The sequence below is a fragment of the Scyliorhinus torazame genome, chromosome 15 (assembly GCF_047496885.1).
Source record: "Scyliorhinus torazame isolate Kashiwa2021f chromosome 15, sScyTor2.1, whole genome shotgun sequence".
NCBI classification, from domain to species: domain Eukaryota; kingdom Metazoa; phylum Chordata; class Chondrichthyes; order Carcharhiniformes; family Scyliorhinidae; genus Scyliorhinus; species Scyliorhinus torazame.
The window spans coordinates 94,612,497-94,637,291 of NC_092721.1; the positions used below are offsets into that span (position 1 = coordinate 94,612,497).

A 24,795-nucleotide genomic window follows, 5' to 3' on the forward strand; every position below is an offset into this window, starting at 1 on the left:
TATCGATTACTCCTATCAGTGACTTTTTCGCCTTACTATTCCTGATTTCCACCCAAATGGATTCAACCTTATCCTCCATAGCACCGATGTCATCCCTTACTGCTGCCCGGATGTCATCCTTAAATAACAGAGCTACACCACCTCCCTTACCATCCACTCTGTCCTTCCGAATAGTTTGATACCCTCGGATATTTAACTCCCAGTCGTGACCATCCTTTAACCATGTTTCAGTAATGGCCACTAAATCATAGTCATTCACGATGATTTGCGCCATCAACTGAGGTTCCCGAGGGTGGAGGAGCAGGAGGTGGCTAGTTTGGGGGCGCCAAGTGGGTTGGAGGAGCTGGTTAAAGGACTGGGGAACATGCAGGCGGGGAAGGCCCCGGGGCCAGATGGGTTCCCGGTTGAGTTTTACAGGAAGTATGCGGACCTGTTAGCCCCGTTGCTAGTGAGGACTTTCAATGAGGCAAGGGAGGGGGGGGGACCCTGCCCCTGACAATGTCTGGGGCGCTGATCGCTCTGATCCTGAAGCGGGACAAGGGACCACTGCAATGTGGGTCGTATAGACCGATCTTGCTCCTCAATGTGGATACTAAGTTGCTGGCAAAAGTGCTGGCTACGAGAATTGAGGACTGTGTCCCGGGGGTGATTCATGAGGACCAGACCGGATTTGTAAAGGGCAGGCAGCTAAACACCACTGTGCGGAGGCTCCTCAATGTGATTATGATGCCCTCGGTGGAGGGAGAGGCGGAGATAGTGGCAGCTATGGACGCGGAGAAGGCCTTTGACCGGGTGGAGTGGGAGTATCTTTGGGAAGTGTTGCGGAGGTTTGGGTTTGGGGAGGGGTTTATCAGGTGGGTTAAGCTCCTATATAGAGCCCCGGTGGCGAGTGTGGCTACGAATCGGCGGAGGTCGGAGTATTTCCGGCTGTATCGAGGGACGAGGCAGGGGTGCCCCCTGTCCCCCCTGTTGTTTGCATTAGCAATTGAGCCTTTGGCCATGGCATTAAGGCAGTCCAGGAAATTGAGGGGGGTGGTCCGAGGGGGAGAGGAGCATCGGGTGTCGCTGTATGCGGACGACCTGTTGCTGTACGTGGCAGATCCAGTGGAGGGGATGGTGGAGGTCATGCGGATCCTAAGGGAGTTTGGGGACTTCTCAGGTTATAAGGTCAATGTAGGGAAAAGTGAGCTCTTTGTGGTGCATCCAGGGGACCAGTGAAGAGGGATAGACGACCTACCGTTGAGGCGGGCGGAAAGGAGTTTTCAGTACTTGGGGATCCAGGTAGCTAGGACCTGGGGGTCCCTGCACAAACTTAATTTGACGCGGCTGGTGGAGCAGATGGAGGAGGACTTCAAAAGATGGGATGTGTTGCCACTCTCGCTAGCGGGCAGGGTACAGTCGATTAAAATGATGGTCCTCCCGAGGCAACACGCCATCCACATCTACAACTCCCTGGCATTCGCGGCAGGCGAGGACAAGACGAAGTACAAGACGGTCCTTCTGAAATTTGAGCAACACTTCAGCGTCGAAGTGAATGAGAGCTTTGAGAGGTACCTCTTCCAGCAGTGCCTGCAGGGTAAGGATGAGCCTTTTCAATCTGTTTTGACACACCTCCGTATCCTCGCGCAGTCCTGCGGCTATGAGGCCACCTCCGATTACATGATTCAGGATCAGATAGTTTTTGGGGTCACCTCGGACACCCTACGCCAGCAGCTCCTCAGAATAAAGCACCTCACCCTAGCCACCGTCATCGAAACCTGCGTCCTCCACGAAAATGCGACCAGCCAGTACTCCCAATTCCAGGCGGCCGAATCGGCACGGCAGGGGTCCTACGAGGCCGAGCGGGTCTAGTCGATCGAGTTCCTCACGGCCCGGACGAGGGCGGCCATTTTGCGCGCTTTCCGAGGCCTCCCGCGCTTGTACGCGCCAAAAGAGGGGACGTCGACGCAGAAGGACGTGATGCGCAGGCGCGCTCTACGCAGGACCGCACTGCGCATGCGCGGTGGTGCAACGAATGCCATGACATCACGACGTGCGGCAACTGGATTCGCACACTTAAAGCGGCAATGTCCAGCCAAAACTCGACAATGCCTCCGCTGTGGCAAGATGGGCCACTACGCTGCCTGCTGTCGTGCAGCTCAACCTACCAATGCTCTGCAATTCCGCCAGCCTTGCAGGGACGTGCGGGCCATTCAGCCTCCATACACCGAGTCATACCCTGACGACGTAGAGACCGGTGATACCGACGACCCGGAACCCTTCCGCGTTGCGGTAATAGACAGAAATCGGAAGTCCCCAAGTAGGACCCACCAGCCGATGCCAGTTCACAGTGTTATCCGGGCGATGAATGGTGTGCCACCCTAATGGTCAACCAATCACCAATCACATTCCGCTTAGACACTGGTGCCTCCCAATCTCATTGCATTGTCAGCCTTCCACACCTTGAAGGTCAAACTACCGATTCGGTCATCCCACTGTCAGTTGGTCGATTACAACGGTAATGTTATCCCAGCCATGGGGTCCTGCCAGCTCGAGGTTGCACACAATTTATAAACAGAGTTGTACCATCTACAACTGTGTTGGTTCGTATGTGTGTCGGAACACCCAACACGACAGAGTTATTATCAAAGCCAACATGAAAGGCATGAAAGGCCAACATCATAAGGCTTATGAGGATTTGAAAGAGACATAATGGTCTCAAAACATTAACTCTGCTTCACTCAGCAGAGATGCTGCTTGACCTGCTGAGTTTTTTTTCCAGCATTTTGTTTTTAGTATATTTCTTAAGGCATCAGGTTCATTATGGTCAGACTTCTACAAGTGTATATTATATTACTGCACAAACTATATTACAGGACAACATGGATGCTGGGGATTCAGTAAAGTGGTTTAACACACTGATATTTCATTTCTGGGTCTGGGGTTGAAACCAGCTCAGAAACAGAATGAATGTAAATTCTGTCCCAGCTGTCATGGCTTGATATAAAAATAATTTTGGTCAATTCACAATGTAGCCATGTAAAATGGCTAACTCCCGATGAGAATGGCCAAACCCCGATTTAAAATGGCGAACGGAAGAGGCTGATGGGAAAATCAGCCAACAGGACTCAAACAGACAGCTGCAGGTAAAACAGTGTATTTGCCTCTGGGGAAGCCAGATGGAATCGATACCTGCAGCCATCAATACAACAACACACCAGCCATCTGCATAGTAAGTAGCAATCCCGGGAACAATATGCTACAAATTAGTAATACAAAGCCGACCCAGACTTTTCGGCGCCAGCAGGAGCTTACACAAAGAGAGGTAAATGCCCACCCCTCGATTAAGGAATCGCTCCAGCATTGGAGAATATCGAACCAAGTGATTGGGACCAAGTCCAATCACTTGGAACCAGGTACAAGGTCCACCCCGAAAGGCAGGAAGCCCCTGGGAACTATAAGAATAGAGTCCAAGGTCAAATCTCTCTCTCTTGCCCGCTTGCCCTCTTCCCTTCGTCTCCTCTTCGCACCCTTGGAGACCCTTCTGCTGGAAACGCAAGTCTTACTCCAACGCTCGCTACGAGATAGGCACTCCTGACTGTCGACCTGTACCAGCTTTGAATCCCGCAGGCTCAGAACCCATACGAAAGGCCATTTGTTTCCCTGACCAGGTGGGCCCTTTCCAAAGTTAAGTATTGGCCTGTTAGTTGTAGGAAGTAGCTTAGAAGTAGAATTAATGTATAAGTATTGATTGGTGTATATAATAAATGTGCGTTGATTTAACTCTTACTAAGCGGTGTGTTGGATTATTGATCACTGCTCGGACTTGAACCACGTGGCGGTATCAGAAAGATACCTGGCGACTCAAGAGCAAAGGTGACAGAATTAGAGCAATTAAACTATGGCTAAAACGAGCAACAACAACCAGTTCCTTGTGCTGCAGGTTAACAGTTCAAAAACAATCAGGAGCTGGCATCTCATTCAGAGGGTAAAGTTATTGAGTGAAGAATGTAGAAAAAAACTTTTATGCAGTAAAGGAATGTTCCTCCAAGACTTTGGCTGTGATTTTAAAAAAAAACATTTTATTATGGCATTTGTGATTTTTAACAACGATTTCAAAAGCAAACATAGCACAGTAAATATCACCCCTAACCCCCCAACATCCACACCCAGCCAACATGGCTTACACAAACAGTTCCTTAGTTCCCCCTCCTCCAGTTACTGATCCTGCCTCAACTAACTCCCCCTACCCCCCCCCCCCCCCCCGCCCCTTATCATATCTGTTGACAGCTTAATTTTCCCCGAAGAAGTCGATAAACGGCTGCCACCTCCAGGTGAACCCTAACTCATCGAACCTCTCAGGGTGAACTTGATCTTCTCAAGCCTGAGAAACTCGGTCATATCGCTAACCCATATCCCCGATTTCGGGGGCTACAATAAGGTCCACGCCAATAAGGTCCGTCTCCGGGCTACCAGGGAGGCAAAGGCCAAAACACCAGCCTCTCTCAATCCTGGACTCCTGGGTCTTCCGACACATCAAAAATCGCCACCTCTGGACTCGGAACCACCCGTCCCTTCAATACCGTGGACATGACATCGGCAAATCCTTGACAGAATCCCCGAAGCTTCGCACATGCCCAAAACATGTGGACATGATTTGCGGGCCCTCCCGCACATCGTCCACACCTATCCTCCACCCCTTCAAAGGACCTGCTCATACGGGCCATAGTTATATGCGCCCTATGGACCACCTTGAATTGTATCAGGCTGAGCCTGGCACAGGACGAGGACGCGTTACCCCTACTCAAAGCATGCTTCCACAATCCTGCCTCTAATTCCTTGCCCAACTCATCCTCCCATTTACGTTTTACCTCCCCTATCGGGGTTCCCTCCCACTCCATGAGCTCTTTAAAAATTTCCAAGACCTTCCCCTCCTCCACTCCCGTTTTCGAAACTACCTTGTCCTGTATCCCATGGGGCGGAAGAAGCGGAAAGGTCGAAACCTGCCTCCGTGCAAAGTCCTTCACCTGCAGATAGCGGAACCCATTCCCACCTGGCAGCTCAAACTCCTCTGACTTTGGCTGTGATTTAACCATCATGTTGTGCTCTGTGCAGAACTGGGAGTGTTGTTTAAATAGTGGGAAAAGCCAAAATCGAGATTCGCGCTGAGCGCAAATCAGTTTGCTGTCTAATTAGCCCGCTCCCGACGGCGAGTTCCGGATCTCGCTCAAATATGGTGAGCATATCATTAACCTAAATTAGAATTAACTTCCATGTCATTAGCAAGATTGACATTGAAAGTAACAGCGTCCCAGGAATTAGCCATCTCCCCAGCGAGAAATCACGTGGGCGTCGTTTAGAATTCCTTTTTAAAAACCTGAAGCTGTACAATAGTTGCTGAGGAGGTGAGTAGCCATTTCCATTTAAGACTTATCTGGATAGGCACATGAATAGACGGGGTACAGAAGGATACAGGCGGTTGGTCTAGATAGGACTCGTGATCGGCGCAGGCTTGGAGGGCCGAACGGCCTGTTCCTGTGCTGTATTGTTTTGTATTGTATTATATTTTTATTTGTATTGTATTGTTCTTGTTCTTTGTATTGGTACCAATATGGAACAGTGACTTTTCCTTGTTGTTTAATGGTTAGTGTAATATGTGGAACGTTACAAAGTTGAACTGTAAACTGTTTAATAAACAAAATATTCTCAAGTGGTGCTGCAGGTTATGTTTGCTACATGCTGCTGCTTGTAGCTGCAAATGCCTGGTGACTGCTGCTACTGTTTCCTTGTTTTTCTGTAGCCTGAAAGGACAACTTTTTCTAAGATACCTGGATCACTGGGCTTAGGGGTAGGTATGAGTCCAGACTGCACTCAGGTTTGAAGCAAGTTGCGGTTGTGGGACCTGGTGCGTAACATTGATCAAAATGAGCAACCTGATGGAGATGTTGAAGAAATGCTTTCGCAGATGACTGATATTTTTGTTGCGGGTGTGGTGAGTGCTGCATGTACCAGCACGTCACTGAGGGTTAAACACGCTGGAAGTCGAGGATGTTCAACTGCATCTTGAGCGCCAGTGGAATATGTGGATGGCAAGATTTGGTTCCGGTGAGATTGGGCTGTGTTGGAGGGCCTGCACAACTGCGGTTCCTGGACAGAGAATGACACTGATACGTGGAACAACCAATAGGTGGTGCATTGTTGAACTGTTCATTTCTATGACAAAGTTCTGGAAATAATAACACGTTCTCTGGCTTTTTTGTGAAAATGAGCTGAGATAACTTTGTTTTGGTACCAATATTCGACAGTGATGTTTACTTGTTGTTTCATGCTTAGTGTGACATTTTGAATGTTACGTAATTGATTTTCAAACCTTTGTTACCGATGACCTTTTTTACCAATAAAATATCACTCAAGTGACTTCTCGTTGGTGTCTTGGCCGGGGCTGGGGACAGGGATGGGGGGGGGGGCGCTGTCTTTCCGTAGGGCAGGCACTCACTTTAGATACCTGGGGGTGCAGGTTGCTCGGGATTGGGAGGGCTCCATAGGTACAACATTTCTGGTTTGGTGGGAGGGTGAAGTTGATCTAGCAAGGTGGGATGGTCTCACTCTATTACTGTTGGGTTAGGTACAGGCGGTTAAAATGAACGTGTTGCCGCTATTTTTGTTTATTTTCCATGCCTGCCGATTTTCCTTGCAAAGGCATTTTTTAGAGAGATTGAAGGAATGATTACCTCGTTCATATGGGGAGGGAAGGTGGCCAGGATTAGAAAGGTGCTGCTACAGAGGGGAAGGCAGGTAGGGGGTTTGGGGCTTCCAAAGCTGATGTATTGTTGCTGGGCGGCGAACGTGGAGAAGGTGCGGAGCTGGGTCAGAGGGGTTGATTCCCAGTGGGTCAGAATGGAAGAAAGTTTGTGTAGGGGGTCGGGATTGAAGGCGCGAGCAACAGCGCCACTCCCGATGACACCGGGGAAATACTCAGCAAGTCCGGTTGTGATAGTTTTGTTGAGAATTTGGAGGCAGTTTCGCCAGCACTTCGGGTTGGGGGCAGGGTCAAGGGAAATGCCCATTCGGGGGAACCACAGATTTGAGCCAGGGAAGTGGGACGGAAATTTTTGGAGAAGGGAATTAAGTCACGAAAAGATTTGTTTCTTGGGGGTCGGTTTATAGAATTGAAGGAGCTGGAAGCGAAGTTTGGGCTGGAGCAGGGGGAAATGTTTCGATACATGCAGGTTCGAGACTTTGCCAAGAAGGAATACAGAGCTTCCCGGTGACGACAGGGGAACTGGAGAAAGGGGTAGTGTCGGTGATTTACAGGACTATTTTGGGAGAGGAGAAGGCACCACTGGAAGGGATCAAAGCAAAGTGGGAGGAAGAGTTGAGAGAGGATATGGAGGAGGGGTTCTGCTGTGAGGTGCTCCGGAGAATGAATGCCTCCACTTCACACACGAGGTTGGGGCTGATGCAGCTGGAGGTGGTATATAGAGCGCACCTCACAAGGGCAAGGATGAGCCAGCTCTTTGAGGGTGTAGAATGTGTGTGAACGTTGCGAGGGGTGGGAGCCCGCAAACCACGTCCATATGTTTTGGTCCTATCCAATGCTGGAGGATTACTGGAAGGAGGTTTTTCGGGTAATCTCTAAAGTGGTGCACGTAAAAATGGACCCGGGCCCTTGGGAGGCCATATTTGGGGTATCGGACCAGCCGGGTTTGGAAGTGGGTCAGTGTCCGTGTGGAGTTGGCACATTCTCCCCATATCTGCGTGGATCTCATCCCCACAACGCAAAAGATGTGCAGTGTAGGTGGGGATTGGCCATGCCAAACTGTCCCTTAATTGGGAAAAAAACAATTGGGTACTCTAAATTTATAAAGAAAAAACAAAGACAGTACAGCACCTGTGCCACGTCCTTGTGAACTTATCACCCCGTGGAGGAGGAGGATACCTGCTTCCGGTGGCCGTGAAGGTTGTCACAGCCCTGAACCTTTATGCAATTAGTTCATTCCAGGGCTTGAGCGGGGACTTGCGCGACATATCACAAACAATAGCCCACAAGTGCATCCGAGAGATCATGGATGCCCTATGTGCTTGGGCAGCTGACTATACCAAATTTGTGCTGGACCAGGCCCAACAAGGTGCCCAGGCTGCAGGATTCTCCGCCATTTCCGGGGTGCGCCAGGTCCAGGGGGCTAATTGATGACATGCATGAAGGAGTGCCCTTCATTAACAGAAGAAGTTCCACTCCCTGAAGGTTCAACATATGTGCAACCAGCACCTTCGGATCACGTGTGTGCATGTTTCCCAGGGAGCATGCGTGACAGTTACATTCTGGGACACTCGGTGGTCTCTGGTGTCTTCAAGGACTACCCAAGGATGGCGGATTACCTCTTGGGGGATAAGGGCTACCTGCTGAGGTCCTAGCTGATGGTGCCAGTACGGAGGCTGGTGATCGAGGCGGAGACCCGATATAACGAGGCCCATGTTACCATGCGTGCGGTCACTGAGCGGTGCATCGGACTGCTCAAAATGTGATTTTGATGCCTGGACTGCACTGGTGGTGCCCTGCAGTCCACCTCCCAGGAGGCCTCCCGTTTTCTTGTAGCCCGCTGTACACTCCACAACCTGGCACAGTAGCGGGGTGACTTGCCGGAGGAGAAGGAGGAGGAGAAACATATGGCCCTGTCAGAGGAAACAGACCAGGAATGGATTGTGGACAAGGAGCCGCAGGAGGAGTCAGAGGATGGAGAACAGGCAAAGGTCCAGCATGCCTGTAGAACCAGGGAGGCCCTCATCATCACCCGCTTCTCAAAGGATGAGGCTTTGTTCGTCAGCTCACACTCTTCCCCATCAACATTCCCCTCCTTCCCCCCCCACAATTTCCCTGGTCCTTCCACCCACCACCCTCGACTATCCTATTCCACCCTTCAAGGGTCTGTGTCGGCACTGTCAGCAGGTCAATATACAAGGCCGGAGAGTGATGATAACTCGCTGTGAGGTAAGCTCAGTTTATGCCAAAGTCTGACTCCTGCTGTCCGGCTGACAGCGCACTTGCGCCAATCCTCTGAACCGGGTCTGCATCGGGGCATTTGACCTTGGACCACTGGGCCCGGGGTATGGACATGGCGGGAGCGGAGGACAACAGGGGGTGTGGGTGCAGGCAGGCCAGTTGTGAAGATTAACATGACAAATGATTCATTTGTATCAGGTGTAACATGTTTTAGTAGTGAACATTGGACATTCTCATTCCCACCAGCCACAAATTGTGACCCCCATCCCCCCCGTGCTCATTCAGCGATCCTCTCGCATCCTGATCTTTCATGGTCTACTGCTACATCTAAATGTGTCCCCAGGATGCACATTTGAGGTGGAGGCAGCCTGCTGCTTTCCGCGCCCTGTGGCCTTTGATGCCCTTGGCGGGCGTCCCCTGGAAGGCCTGGAGCAGGAGGGCCTGACCGACTTGCAGGCGTCGCTGTGCCACCCTGTTTTGCTCACTGCCCTTGAGATGTACCAGTGTCAGGAGGGGGGATTCGAAAGAACTGGAGACCGCTGTCATCTCCATGGTGGCAGGCGACGGGTTGTCCCCTTGCACTTCCTTCTTCCTGACGGTGTTTATATGGCCCTGGGGGTCTCCATAGGATGGAAGGACAGCCGGAGTGAGCTCCAGAGGCCTCTCCGTCATCTGGCTCTGCTAGTCCAGGTGCCTCCCTGTTATCTGCACCATGGTGCCGATGCCCTCAACGATGCTCCTCAGTGGGCCACGCTTTGTAGTGCCCAGCAACATCCACCTGCATATGGGACTCATCCCTCAGCGACTGGGGGACTAATGTCGAGACCCTCAGCCTTGGTCGTCGTAGACTGAGCTGTAATTTGGACACCACCACTGAAGATGTTGACATCATGCTGCAGGCTTTCCACTCTGGATGTCACCCGAGCAGTGTTGGCCTCGGTGTCACACATTGTCTGCATCATTTCCTGTGCCCATAACCTTTTGGACTCCTTCAATCGGCTGACATTCCCTCCTGAATCTCATGGCTGTGTTCTAGCATCTGCATCAGCTTTGGAATAACCTTTTCTAGAGGCTCGGCATCTGTCTGGGACTTAGCAGAATCCTGGGACCAGTAGACCTGGGACGAGTAGACCTCTGACTGTTGACTCCCTTAGACCTCCCTGCCTCCACCTGATCTGCATTAGCAACTGTGTGCTGCTCACAAGATTGTGTCCCAGAAGCCTGTCCACTAACATTGCCCACCGAGATGTATGTCTCTGCGCTGATGGAAGGTAGGGTTGATAGCTGTGACGCCTCGATGGTGATCTTCTCGGAGCTCTCCTGATGGAGGAGAATGACTCCGGATGGCCCAGCCCCATCAGATGGAGATACTGCAAGGCAATGGACATAAGATAAAGATGCATAGCATTAAGGGGAAAGTAGAGGATTGGTTAATTAATAGAAAGCAAAGAGTGGGGATTAATGGGTGTTTCTCTGGTTGGCAATCAGTAGCTAGTGGTGTCCCTCAGGGATCAGTGCTGGGCCCACACTTGTTCACAATTTACATAGATGATTTGCAGTTGGGGTCCAAGTGCAATGTGTCCAAGTTTGCAGACGACACTAAGATGAGTGGTAAAGCAAAAAGTGCAGAGGATACTGGAAGTCTGCAGAGGGATTGGATAGGTTAAGTGAATGGGCTAGGGTCTGGCAGATGGAATACCATGTTGACAAATGTGAGGTTATCCATTTTGGTAGGAATAACAGCAAAAGGGATTATTATTTAAATGATAAAATATTAAAACTTGCTGCTGTGCAGAGAGACCTGGGTGTGCTCGTGCATGAGTCGCAAAAAGTTGGTTTACAGGTGCAACAAGTGATTAAGAAGGCAAATGGAATTGCTAGAGGGATGGAGTTTAAGACTCGGGAGGTTATGCTGCAATTGTATTAGGTGTTAGTGAGGCCACACCTGGAGTATTGTGTTCAGTTTTGGTCTCCTTACTTGAGAAAGGACGTACTGGCGCTGGAGGGTGTGCAGAGGAGATTCACTCGGTTAATCACAGAGCTGAAGGGGTTGGATTATGAGGAGAGGTTGAGTAGACTGGGACTGAACGCGTTGGAATTTAGAAGGATGAGGGGGGATCTTATAGAAACATATAAAATTATGAAGGGAATAGATAGGATAGATGCGGGGAGGTTGTTTCCACTGGCGGGTGAAAGCAGAACTAAGGGGCATAGCTTCAAAATAAGGGGAAGTAGATTTAGGACTGAGCTTCGGACGAACTTCTTCACCCAAATGGTTGTGATTCTATGGAATTCCTTGCCCAGTGAAGCAGTTGAGGCTCCTTCATTAAATGTTTTTAAGATAAAGATAGATAGTTTTTTGAAGAATAAAGGAATAAAGGATTATGGTGTTTAGGCGGGAATGTGGAGCTGAGTCCACAAAGATCAGCCATGATCTCATTGAATGGCAGAGCAGGCTCGAGGGGCCAGATGGCCTACTCCTAAGTTCTTATGTTCTTATATGGTCAGTGAGAGGGAAGGATCACTTTGTCTGACATGAACCCATTTGAGACAGGTCATCTGGGTGACCGGGCAGATGGTCCTCACCTCTTTGGCGCAGGCCGACCTCGCTGTGGGTGACTGGTCTCTTCTCGGTCAACCCTGCGATCTCCAGAGACTGTTTCTCATAGGGGTGAGGACTCAGGGGCGTCATTCTCCGACCCCCCAGAGGGTCGGAGAATGGCCGTTGGCCGCCGTGAATCCCGCCCCCGCCGGTTGCCGAAGTCTCTGAAGGGAGAAAAGTCGGCGGGGCATTAATGTCGCCGCTGCAGTCGGAGAATGTCACGGGTCTGCGCAAGGCAGCCGATTTTCGGCCTGCCGATATTCTCCCTTCCGGATGGGCTGAAGTCCCGTCGACGTGATGACCGTTCACGTCGACGTGAATCAAACCTCCTTTTCATCGGCGTGACCCTGTGCTCCAGGTTTACGCCGACCAGCGTGGAGGTGAGTGACGGCCTGGGGGGTTGGCTCTGGGCAGGCGATGGCGTGGCCACAGTCTGAATGCGTGAGGAGAGGTGTGTCTCGGGTTGTGTGTGTGTGCGGCGGGGGGGGGGTGGTTAGAATAGGCTGGGCTCCGGGGGAGTGCCGGGAGGGGGTCCGTGCCAGGGAGGGGGATGGGGGGGGGGGTCTGTGCCGGGGTGGAGGTTGGGGGGGGTCCGTGCCGGGGTGGAGGTTGGGAGGGGGGGTCCGTGCCGGGGAGGGGGATGGGGGGTCCGTGCCGGGGTGGAGGTTGGGTGGGGTCCGTGCCGGGGTTGGAGGTTGGGGGGGTGGGGTCCGTGCCGGGGAGGGGGATGGGGGGTCCGTGCCGGGGTGGAGGTTGGGGGGGGGGTCCGTGCCGGGGTGGAGGTTGGGGGGGGGGGGGGGTCCGTGCCGGGGTGGAGGTTGGGGGGGGGTCCGTGCCGGGGTGGAGGTTGGGGGGGTGGTCCGTGCCGGGGTGGAGTTTGGGGGGGGTCCGTGCCGGGGAGGGGGATGGGGGGTCCGTGCCGGGGTGGAGGTTGGGGGGGGGGTCCGTGCCGGGGTGGAGGTTGGGGGTGGGTCCGTGCCGGGGAGGGGGATGGGGGGTCCGTGCCGGGGAAGGGGATGGGGGTCCGTGCCGGGGAGGGGGATGCGAGGGCAAGTGAGTTGGTCCACCTGGCCAAGTGCCAGTCTCCAACAGTTGGACCCATGCGGTCCATGCCACCTGGCTGGGGGGAGGAGGGGATATGGGCAATGATGACATGTCGTTGTTCCCCTCCCCCCCACCAGGCCGTCATGTTTTCCGATCATCCAGCGATGTTGGCCGCCGTGGCGGCAGCCGCTCATGTCTATGTTGCCCTGGATGAGGAGGAGGAGGAGGAGGAGGAGGAGGAGGAGGAGGAGGAGGAGTGTGCCAGAGAGGCGGCGCAGGCTGCCGCAGAGGGACAGGCGGCAGCCGCCCAGGCTGGAGGGACACCTGACCGACAGGACGAGGAGGGGGAGGAGGACGTCGCGGCCCCATGGCAATGGAGGCACCCGAGGGCGCCCCGTGTGTACCGGCCCCGGCAGTCATACCAGGACCTCACGGACCGGGAATGCAGGAGGAGACTCCGGATGAGGCGGGAAACCGTGGCACACATCTGCCACCTGCTGGCACACCTGTCACCGCGTGGCACTGGCGGGGGACACCCTCTCCCGTGTCCGTCAAGGTTACGGTGGCCCTGAACTTTTATGCAACGGGGTCCATTCCAGGCACCGAGGGGGGACCTGTCCGGCATATCGCAGACATCGGTGCATCGGTGCATCCGGGCAGTGACAGATGCCCTATATGCCCATGGCGCACCGCTACAGCCACTTCCCCGTGGACCGGGCCAGCCAAGATGCCCGGGCCGTGGGCTTCTCTGCCGTGGCCGGATTCCCCATGGTCCAGGGCGCGATCGATGGGATGCACGTCGCCGTGCGGCCACCTGCAGATAACAGGGCCGTGTTCACCAATAGGAAGGGGACCTATTCGATGAACATACAGGTGGTCTGCGACCACCGCATGATGATCCTGCACGTCTGCGCCCGTTTACCCAGGCAGTGTACAAGACTCATACATGTTGTCGCGGTCATCCATCCCGGCATGTACGAGGGACGCCATCCCCAGCTGAGGGGCTGGTTTGGCTGGCGACAGGGGCTACCCATTGCGATCGTGGCTGATGACGCCTATACGGAGGCCACGCAATGAGGCGGAGAACCGCTACAATGATGCCCATGTAGCGACAAGGGGAGTGATAGAGAGGTGCTTTGGCGTGCTGAAGATGCGTTTCAGGTGCCTGGACCTCTCTGGGGGCGCCCTCCAGTGTCGGTCAGATAGGGTCAGCCGCATCATTGTGGTGTGCTGCGTCCTGCACAACATAGCCCAGCAGAGGGGCGATGTGCCGCAGGCAGAGGAGGGCGGAGTGGAGGAGCAGCAGGAAGAGGCGCAGTCCCTCCCCAGATGAGGGGGATGGGGGTAATGGTCAGGGCAGACGGGGTAGACACAGGCGGGTGGCTGTCCACCGTTACCGGCTGGCCCCAGCGGGCACGGGACAGACTGATAGACGCCCGCTTCACTGACTAGATGGGCGTGGGAATCGGGTAGTATGGCCACAGACCGCACCACCATGGCAACAGCCGACCACCCCCAACCCCCCCACCCATTCACCCACCCCAGCACCCTCACCCCCCTCCCCCAACCCCACCCACCCCACCCGCATGAACACCACCCCCCCCCATTGCCGATCCACCTGCGGCACAACGGGCCGGGCTCACACAGTTGCGGGTGGACGCGTGTCTATTGCAGACCATGGAGGATGATGACAACCCGCCCTGCGGTGAGCTCCTGGCTCTACAATCGTTGGACTATGTCTGACCCATGGCCACAGTACCACCATCCACCCGGGACCATTCCTGCATGCGGCTGTGACACTGCAGCGCACGGTCCCGTCCTCTGCCCGGGGGATGTTGATGGCGGCCCAGGGGGAAGGGGGCAGACTCACCTGGGGCTGAGGTAAGACCACCCCTCACACCACACACTTGCGCTCAACGTACATGACACCCCCGCACTTGGACAGAGCACAAAGGCAGCTTCTGTAGGTGTAACGTTGACTTTACTAACCAAAGGAGTTCATGCACGTGCCCTAGCCCCTAAAACTCATCTGTGCCCTGCACCCGTGCCAACTTACTCAGTGTCTAATTGTTTGGCCTTACGGGCCCTTTGACTACGTCTACGTGGTTCCCCAGACGGTACAGCAGAACTGGAGGTGGACTCCTGTGATTCCTGCCCTCTGACACTGGATCCCTTTGGCGGCCGTTTCCTGGGGCGTCCTGGCCGAGATGGGCCAGGCTGCGGCCCGGGCGACTGGGATGGCGAGCTGCCAGCCTGTCCTGCCCGTTGCCCACCCGATGCACCTGGGACGGAAGGGGGGGGTGGGGGGGGGGGGAACGCCACCCGTGCGGTGTCAGCTTGGGTGGCATGCATGACCGGCACCACTCCCAGCTCCTGGACGCGGGTGGACTCCTCCACCTGCGACTGCAGCCGCCGCAAGCCGCCCGTCACCCTCTTCGCTCGTCTCCGGCTCGGTGGTTGCATCGGATCTATGTGTGGGTGTGGTAACTCCAGGAACCTGGGATCCATCTGGGCGGCAGATGTTCGCTTGGCCTGGGCTGCCCTCCGACCGCCCGGTCCCTCTGCTGCTCCTACCTCCACCTGCTGTACCGGGACGGCTGTGTTGTGCGCACCAGTGAGTGTACCAGACGCCTCATCACTAAAGTGCCCAACCGTGGTGAGTGTTTCTGCGATGGTGGAGGGTGTTGGTGACAGCAGTGGCGTTGTGTCGTGCTCTTCGTCCCACTCTGAGTCCATGGCACTTTGGGGTGGGGGTTCGTCTCCACCCATCCACTCTGAGTCACTGTCCGGTATTTCGTCTTCCTGGGCAGTGCTGTCCTGGGTAGTGGTGTCCTGGGTAGTGGTGTCCTGGCTCGGATGTGACGGGGGCCTGTGGCTGCCCCCCTCGTCGCTGGGTGGTCGCTCCCGCACGTGACGGGGGTGTCGTCTCCCTGTTGCTCCAGGTCTCTCCGTCTCCCGTGGCCTCCGAGGGGCATCCTGCGGGTGTCGCATGCTGGAGGGTGCGGGTCTCTCCGTCTCCCATGGTGTGTGAGGGGCATCCTGCGGGCGTCGCATGCTGGAGGGTGCGGGTCTCTCCGTCTCCCGTGGCCTCCGAGGGGCATCCTGCGGGCGTCGCATGCTGGAGGGTCCGGGTCTCTCCATCTCCCGTGGCTTCCGAGGGGCATCCTGCGGGCGGTCTGCATCTGCGGGGATGGGTGCCTGGACGTTTGGTCCTGCGATACACAATGAAGCATGCATGCAGTGATCAGGTGATATGGGGGAGGGGGATATAGGGGAGGGGGGATATGGGGGCGGGCTGTCGGTGGCTCACTTGCTACTATGCCCCCGACCTCTGCATCAGCAACCTCCCGGTCGTCAGGTCCGCCAGCCAGTTCCAAGGCCCTTTCCTCGTGTTCGGTCAGTGGCCTCTCATCAGCGGGGCCTCCTCCAGTCCTCACATGCTCCCTATTGTTGTGTGCGCGCTTATCCTGTGGGGGGGGGGGGGGGGCGGTGGCAGGGGTAAAAGGCAACACTGTTAGGCAGGTATATGAATGCACGCCATCGGTTGCGCATGCATTGCAGAGGTTAAGGTTAGGGCTGGATTCACTTGGGGATATGGGGGATATGGGGGAGGGGGGATATGGGGAGGGGGGATATGGGGGAGGGAGGGATATGGGGGAGGGGGGATATGGGGGAGGGGGGATTTGGGGGAGGGGGGATATGGGGAGGCTCACCCTGCCTGCTCTGACGAGGTCGTTCACCTTCTTGTGGCACTGGGTGCCTGTCCGTGGTGTCAGGGCCGCAGCGGTGACGGCCTCTGCCACTTCCCTCCACAGACGCCGGCTGTGGCATGGGGCAACTCTGCGGCCGTGCCCGGGATACAGGGTGTCACTCCTCTGCTCCACCGCGTCCAGGAGGGCCTCCACATCCCGTGACTCGAACCTCGGGGCTGAGCGGCGGCCAGCCATCAAGTCGGGTGTTGCGGTCGGCTGTTCCGGTCGGGTGGGGGGGAGCAGCGTGGCTTTATGAGCCGTCACGCCGTGCGGCGTGTAAACCACTGCGCAAGCGCGGATCCCGTTACGTCGCTGCTAGCCCATTTCGGGCCGGAGACTTTCGACCCATTTTTCCGACGTGACGCAAGTCGGATTTGCGCCGTTTTTTGCGCCGATCGGCGGACTTTCCGCCGATAACGGAGAATTTCGCCCCAGATCTCTGGTACTCATCTCCCCCACCCCCCTGACTTGGCCGTTTCCCACTTATTATGGGCTATCTTCTCCTGCGGGGACAAAGGGAGGACTTTGTGAGCTGCAAGCTTGCTGAGTCAGGCGTGTCTATAGCAGGTGGCATGTGTGGGCACCAAAACTGGGCATGAAGGTGGGTGGGTGCCAGGGGGTGTTGAAGAATAGGCACAAAGGTCGGATGTGGGAGAGTGCGATGTGTCAGCCAGTGATTTGTCGGGCGGGGAGGTCGGGAATTTGCGAAGTGGCAGACGGAACTGATGACAGGAAAGAGGTGGTAACGTTACCCTTGCAGCTCCATGGAGGTCGTTGGTCTTCTTCCAGCATTGGACGCTGGTCCTCCTTGTCATGTTGCCCGCATTGACAGCCGCTGCCAGTGCCTCCCAGGCGCTATTGGTGATCCTGCTGCTGGTCCTCTGACCCTCTCAGGAGAACAGGATGTCCCATCTCGCATCCACAGCATTGAGAGGCCTGCCCAGGTCGGCATTCCCAAAGCAAGGAACAGGTCTGCGCGTTGCCATACTTGTGTGCTGACTATAGTGAGTGGTTAGGGAGATTTTAAAAGCAGCTAACCCTCGTTAGCAGCAAGACACTGAGGTGCAAGTCTGGTGAATCAGACGGCAAGTCAGCCAGTAATGGGGGCTTATTTTCAGCACTGAGTGCCGCTAAATATGGGCCGTAATCTCACCAATGTAGCTGTTGGGAAATACCCCGCCAATTACACCCAAAATGACATTTCAAAATGTTTCCATTAAATCGTGCCCTTAGAAATTTTTCTGTTAAATCACGTCCTTTAATTGTAGTGATTCCATCACTTCTGGGGGCAAGGCTCCCTTCTGGAAAATCAGCATCTTTAAATTTTTCATGTATATTTTTTAACAAAATAGTCTGCATCTAACCTGTGCCACATCTTATATTGGTGCCAGAAATGTGTTCCATTACTCAGCATTAACTTCATGGCCCATAACTTCCTGGTTCCCCCAGCATTTAGCGTGCACCCCAATGATGCACTGGGGAATCTCCCTGGAAAGTTCCTACGTAAGGGTTAACCTGGCAATTGCCCAGAAGTGCAAATTTCCTCTGGGCAATTGTGCTGGGCTGGAAACAATCCAACAGAAACACTTTAAATTGCCAACTTTGATGGTTTTGCCATCTTATAATTATAATCTTCATTATTGTCTCAAGTCAGCTTATATTAACACTGCAATGAAGTTACTGTGAAAATCCCCGAGTCACCATACTCCAGCACCTGTTTGAGTACACTGAGGGAGAATTCGCAATGTTACATTCACCAACAAGCACATATTTCGGGATTTGTGGGAGGAAACTGGAGCACTCGGAAAAAATCTACACAGACAGAGGGAGAATGTGCTCACCATTATGCTACCATGTCAGCCATCTTTACCCTGATAGTTACTCTGAAAGAGCTCGAGGAAAAAAAATCACTTCCAACTCAAGAGTAATTAATTAAGAAACCCAAGGTCAGCCTCGCAAAGGACATCCCCTCGTACATAAGGCCCCCAGGGGGCCACACGCCGCCCCGACCCCCCCCCCCCCCCTCCCCAACCTGTCTTCTCCGCTTTCCGACCCGACCACCACCCCCAGCATGACGCGACCTCCCTACTAACCAGGCCCCCACCCTCCTGGCCTGACCCAACCCAACCATCCCACTCCCGAACTGACCTCCCCCTCCTGGTCTGACCCCCCAACCTTTACAAACACCTCCCCTGCTTCGGTACAAACCCCCCCCCCCCCCCATCACTCTCAGACTGAACCCCCCCTCCAGGTGGACTCCTCCTCCAGTCCAAATCCCTCCCCGCACTGACCAAACCCTTTCTGGTCCATCCCTTATCCCCAACCCTCCCTAGGCTGATCCCACCTCTGGTCCAACCCTACCCCATCACACACTGCTGTAGAAATTGGGTGTTTCCTACCTCCCTGCGTCCCAGGTACTTCATGCTGATGCAGCCGGGGGCACACCTTGCTGTTCCTGCTTGTCCAGTCTAAGTGAGGAAGGTTAAACGAGACAGGCGCTCTGGAATCCCAGTGTGAGTAAGTCCTTAAAGAGTGGCAATCCTCCGAGATTACCATTCTGAGGAAGTTATAGCCCAAATATTTACTGATAACAAATCCATTTATAAATATGCGCTTGGCATGAAGTGAACACTCAATGCAATCAATGCTTTTGCTTGGTCAGCAGTGATTTCATATTTTCTCACTGTATCCTTTACACAAGGCATAACAATGCAAAGACAACATTTTATTCAGCATCGTGACCTGATAGAGGGAAAAGTAGGCTTGAAATAAACAATAAAATGATTGAAATAGTTTGTAATGCTGCCTTACCATTATCATCACATGAGTCAGACTGGAAGGAATTGAGTGACTGGACCTCAGAATTGCTGCCTTTTGTACTTCCTGTAAAGCCTGCTGCATCCTCAACAATGTCCACTTTTCCTAAAGACAGATGATTCAAACCAGTCAGTAAAGCTTTCTTTAAAAACAACTTGCATTTATATGGTGCCTTAAACATAATAAAATGTCCCAAGGCGCTTCACAGAGCATTATTAAATAAACTATAATGTTAAATTACATAATATGATGTTAAATCAGATGACCAGAAACTTGGTCAAAGAGGTGAGTTTTATAGCGGATCCTAAAGGAAAGATCCTATAGAAGAAAGCCTGTTGGAGATTTGGAGAGCTTTAGGTAGTCAGTTCCAGAACATACAGAGCGATTGAAATTCTACTCCGCAATTCTGGTACTGAAAGGTACCCACTGAAGAACACATGAGAGCAGGATTCTCCCATACCAGTTTTGCTAATCCAGGTGATGGGGTCTCACTTGTTGGCAGTGGAACTGATGAGAGCACCTCTTTTGCTGAAAACCCAACATATTAAGTGCCAATCAGGCATTGAAATGGGCAGCTGGGCAGGAGAAGGCCTTTCCAGGATTGGGGACTCTAGGGTAGAAATCTCCTCCACATCCCCCCCCTCCCCCTTCCCATTTTCAGCAGCATCTCCCTCTCCCTCCCTCCTTTTAAAAAAAATTTTTTTTTAAAGAGTACCCAATTCTTTTTTTTCCAATAAAGGGGCAATTTAGCGTGGCCAATCCACCTAGCCTGCACATCTTTGGGTTGTGTGGGCGAAACCCACGCAAACATGGTCCCTCTCCCTTCTGATAATGGTTCTCTTGATTCAGGCACTGAGTGTCTTTGAGCCTTTGAACAAGGGAAACCACCCCCACCACCACCCTAGTTGCCCGTAAACAAACATGACAGGGTTTTGCTTTTCAGGCTCCATACATAGCAAGTCCCCTACTGCAGATAATGTCCATAGTGGACATTTGTCCACTTGAGGACCTCAATTGGCATTGGAGTGGTAATGCTGCCAATGATCCTTCCTGCTCCATATTTAATTGGGGCACAGGTGGGAATCACATGTAGTTATTGGGAGAGACTAATATTTGATACGAATGGGATGTGGATAAATTTCTGAAAATAAATAACAGAAAAGGATCTGGGGCTCACAGGAGAGATACTAGCAACAGGCACACACAGTTTCTTCCCCGTGATAGAATTTCTTGGTTTCTCCTCTTCACTTGTTCACGAGTGGATTCCTGCTACTTGGAACTTTCTCTCAATAGTGCAATAACTTTCAGCATTTCAGATCCAATAATCTGCACAACTCTCCCTCAATGGAAAAAGATCCTAGGATGCCAATGAACTGGGAAACCCAAAGAACTGAAAATAGAATTGACATCACATCCAATTGACAGGGCTCCAGAATTAGGCATAATCCCAGGATAAATGACTCATTCTGTTTACAGTACCATCAATAACCATTATGAAAATAATGACAACTGCAGGTAAAAGACACCTGATGTAAGTCACTTAATGTACTATACTTAACAATAAAGGAACTCAATTATTAAAGATGTGTTATTGCATACTGCTTCTTAATGTTCAGACAATTGCAATCACTGATAATGGATGCAAGGGCAAAAGTTAGTAATGCAGAAAATATATATCCGAGTATATATATGGTCTTGTAATGGAGGATTTGATCATTGTATGGTACAGAATTAAAGACATGTTTAGAATTAAAGTTATCACTGGGTGGAGCAGCAATTATACGTAACAAGAGCAAAATTATGGACAAGATAACAGAGTAAAGGAGCTGTACCAATCTCATTAGTTAATTGAATTAAAAAGTTTAATTACAGAAGGAATCCATTTTAGTATCATAACTTATTGATATGGAATAGGTTCAATTTTGCTTAATGAGGTTTCTTTTAAATTATTTTATTATCATGTATTGCAGAATTTGAATTGTGAATTCTGAAAATGAATGGTTATGTAGTAAGGGTGAGAAAATTGTATAAAAGCACCAGACTTTAATGTGTATTTGAATTCATAAAGGCTGAAGATACTGAGCTCATATCTGTAACATATTTGCGTCGCCAAGCCAGTCATTTGGTGTGAGGGCAAGTACAATCATTGAAATGTGAGCGTAAGCATGACTGCATTTATTGCATACTTAATAACCTGATGAACTCAAGATTTCAGAATCTTATTAATTCAGAAATAATACATCTGAGCATTATTAAGAACCATTCTCTAAAATTTTCAGTGCACATATTCAAAATCTGCTAAATTGATTGGACATACAATTATGACTTCTTATGAATAAAGGTATCAGGTCGCATTTGTTGTTTTAAAGTCCTTATTTTACGTCGGCAGATCGATTTTTCTGTAAAAACTGAAGATACAATGTAAGCAATTAATTACCAAAGTTCTTTTTCATTTAGTACATCACCTCTGGTTAAAGAACTGACACCTTCATTCTTACCTGACCCTAGCTGACAGAGTCACAGAACAGAGTCAGAGCAAAAGTTACCTTGAATTAATTTGCATATTCCCCTAATGAAGGAGGATGCCTGGAAATGAGCTAGCAGGAGTAGGATAGATACAAAGGATAGGACATAGCAGGAGAACTAGTTACAACAAAGACAGGATATCCTCATCATCTCAAAACAAGGACAAGATAATACTCATTACCATCTCTGTCTGTATCCCAAGTATTTTTTCTCAACGAGTCACAGTCGGAGACAGATCGAGTAACTGTCGGCAGATTTGGGGCCACACTGCACACAACAACACCTCTACGTGTAGTCAGTAGTCGAGGAGAATCAGGGTGGAAGGTGCTCATTTCTTGGTGTTCTACTCCCATTCCATCAATTTTGTCTAAATTGTTCCTTGAATCACTATGGAAGCATGGTGTATACGCCATTGGTCTAACTGGCACTTGGGGAGGACCTCCAGTTTCTTTGTAAATCTTTCGACTATCACCATTATTCCGAATACCTTTGAACTGAATGCCATTAGGCTTATTAAGTAGTGCGGCAGTTGCAGGGTCCTGCACAAGAGTCATATTGTTACGTGTATGCTTCTTGAAGACCTTCTTTCGGAAAATTGCAAAAAGTATCACCAGTATCATCAAAACTAGTAAAACCACAGTTATTCCAATAAGTTCCTCTTTTCCAATATAGGGATGTCCAGGTTGTATATTAGGCACAACTACAGGCCTAAGATCACAGTGCAGTCCTATATATCCTGAAGTACAATTGCACTGAAATGAGCCCAAAGTATTTAAGCATGTTCCTCCATTTTGACACTCTTCTATGTTGCATTCATCAATGTCTTCTTCACACCTACAAGAAAAATAAATATGCTTTTAATTATTTGCACCTCAAAACTATTCTCTGTTTTATTAGTCGTGAGGTTTATGAGTGATTCTCTCATTTAAGTTTGTCCTAGTTTTATTTTTAATATAGAGGTCTATATTTTTGGTTGCATTAACTGCAAACCAAATGGAATCTTGTTTCAAACAATTCTAATGGACTAATAATACATAGCACGTTGCAGAATGTTCCTTCAATTTTGTTTATCATTTAAAGACTGATAACATATCATGTTCCACTGTTTGATCTTTGTTTATTCCTTCCGTGATATTTTTCATCATATACCATGGATAACAAAAATGATCCAGTGGCAAAATAACTCCTTGGCGGAGTTTTAAGGACACCCGACTCCTGTAAAAATACAATCCAACATGTAACTGCAACACTTTTTGTGCCTTTAGTGTTCTTGTGGAATCCCAATTCTGAATGAACAGTGGGCACCAATTTAATATGTTTGTCAGTCAAATTTGCTGCCGTGAATTTTTTTTCAAATGTTTACTATGTATTTATATATTTTGCTGTAACAACCTATTAATTGACAGCTTCCAGCTGATTCCAAACACTTGAAAACCAAAACATGTCTCAAACTGGGAGCTAAAGCAACTCAACATTGGTACAGAATTGTGTGCATAAAGAAGGTTATATACCAACTCACATCAAACCCATAAATCCTTCTTTGCAGTCACAGGTAAAATCACTGCCCACTGGATTGCAGGAGCCCCCATTCTGGCAGGGATTTGGGAAGCAGGATGTAACTTCAGTTTCACACTGGTTTCCTGTAAACTGTGGCAGACAGCTGCACTGATAACCTGTTGAAGCAGAACAGCATAGATTTCAGTATTTTGGACTTAAAATTTCACTTCAGGGACAACACAAAACTTTACGTGGTACACCTGCCCCTATTTACTGGGACATTGACCAGTGTTACCGATGAATGTTAGACCCTCAAACCATCACTCCTCACCAATCCTAAATGCCCCAATGCCCCCTATATCCCATATGCCCCCTTCTTGCCCTTCATATCCCCATGACCCTTTTATGCCTCTATATATCCTCCCATGTCGCTTCCAGGCTCCCCATGAATCCTCCATAACCATTCACCAATATTAGGGGAGGCAATGGTGTAGTGGTATTATCTCTGGTCGAGTAAACCAGAGAACCAGCATAATGCTTTGGGAACCCGGGTTTGAATATCGCCACTGCAGCTGGTGAAATTTAAATTCAATAAAAATCTGGAATTAAAAGTCTAACGATGCCCATGAAACCATTGTGGATTGTCATAAAAACCCATCTGGCTCACTAATATCCTTTAGGGAAGAAAATCTGCCATCCTTACCTGGTCTGGCCTATATGTGACTACAGACGCACAGCAATGTGGCTGACTCTTAACTGCCCCTCAAGGGCAATTAGGGACGGGTAATAAATGCTGGCACAGCCTGCGACGCCCATGTCCCATGAAGGAATTAAAAAGAAAATCCACAATGGGCAGACCTCAGGATGTCATTGAAATGTACATTAAACCAAATAAGCTTCTAACAATCTAATCTCAATGAAACATACCACATTGAACAGTGAAGGAATAGCAATATATATCCAAATCAGGGTGATACGCAGCTTGGTGAGGAAATTGTAGGTGATAGTGTCCCCATACACCCCCTTGTCCTTCTTGGGGTGGCAAAGTGGCACTGCTGCTTCACAGTGCCAGCGACCCGGGTTCAATTCTGTCCTCGGATGACTGTCTGTTTGCACTTTCTCCCATGTCTGCGTGGATTTCCTCCCACAGTCCTAAGATGTGCAGGTTAGGTGGACTGGCTATGCTAAATTGCCCCTTAGTATCCAAAAGGACAGATAGGTTTACAAGGATAGGGCGGGGGAGTGGGCCTAAGTAGGGTGCTCTTTCTTCGGGCCGGTGTAGACTTGATGGGCCGAATGGCCTCCTTCAGCACTATAGGGATTCTATCGTTCTAGACGGCGAAGGTCATGGGTTTTGGAGGTGCTGCTGAATAAACCCTGATGAATTGTGGCTGTGCATTCTATAGGCAGTCCTGTCTGCAGCCAGAGCAGAAGGGTTGGGCATTTGGACTAGTGGCTGAGGTGCTGATCAAGAGGACTGATTTGTTCTAGATGGTGTCATGTTCCTTTAATACTGTTAGCTTTAACACTGTTACCTTATTACCCATCCCAGCAAGTGGAGTGAATTTCATCATATT

The 24,795-nt window shown here is 51.1% G+C and overlaps 1 protein-coding gene across 8 annotated transcripts in view; it reads right to left on the bottom strand.

The window, feature by feature from the left end:
* The window catches only part of LOC140391693 (protocadherin Fat 3-like), a 1,133,162-nt gene that overhangs the window by 24,987 nt on the left and 1,083,380 nt on the right, over window positions 1-24,795 (bottom strand). For all 8 annotated transcript variants that reach the window (XM_072476450.1, XM_072476451.1, XM_072476455.1 and 5 more), the window contains 3 exons: window positions 23,241-23,394; window positions 21,903-22,555; window positions 19,190-19,300 (listed from right to left, as the gene is read on the bottom strand). In XM_072476450.1, the coding sequence (XP_072332551.1) occupies window positions 19,190-19,300; window positions 21,903-22,555; window positions 23,241-23,394 (918 nt within the window). The remainder of the gene's footprint in view (window positions 1-19,189; window positions 19,301-21,902; window positions 22,556-23,240; window positions 23,395-24,795) is intronic.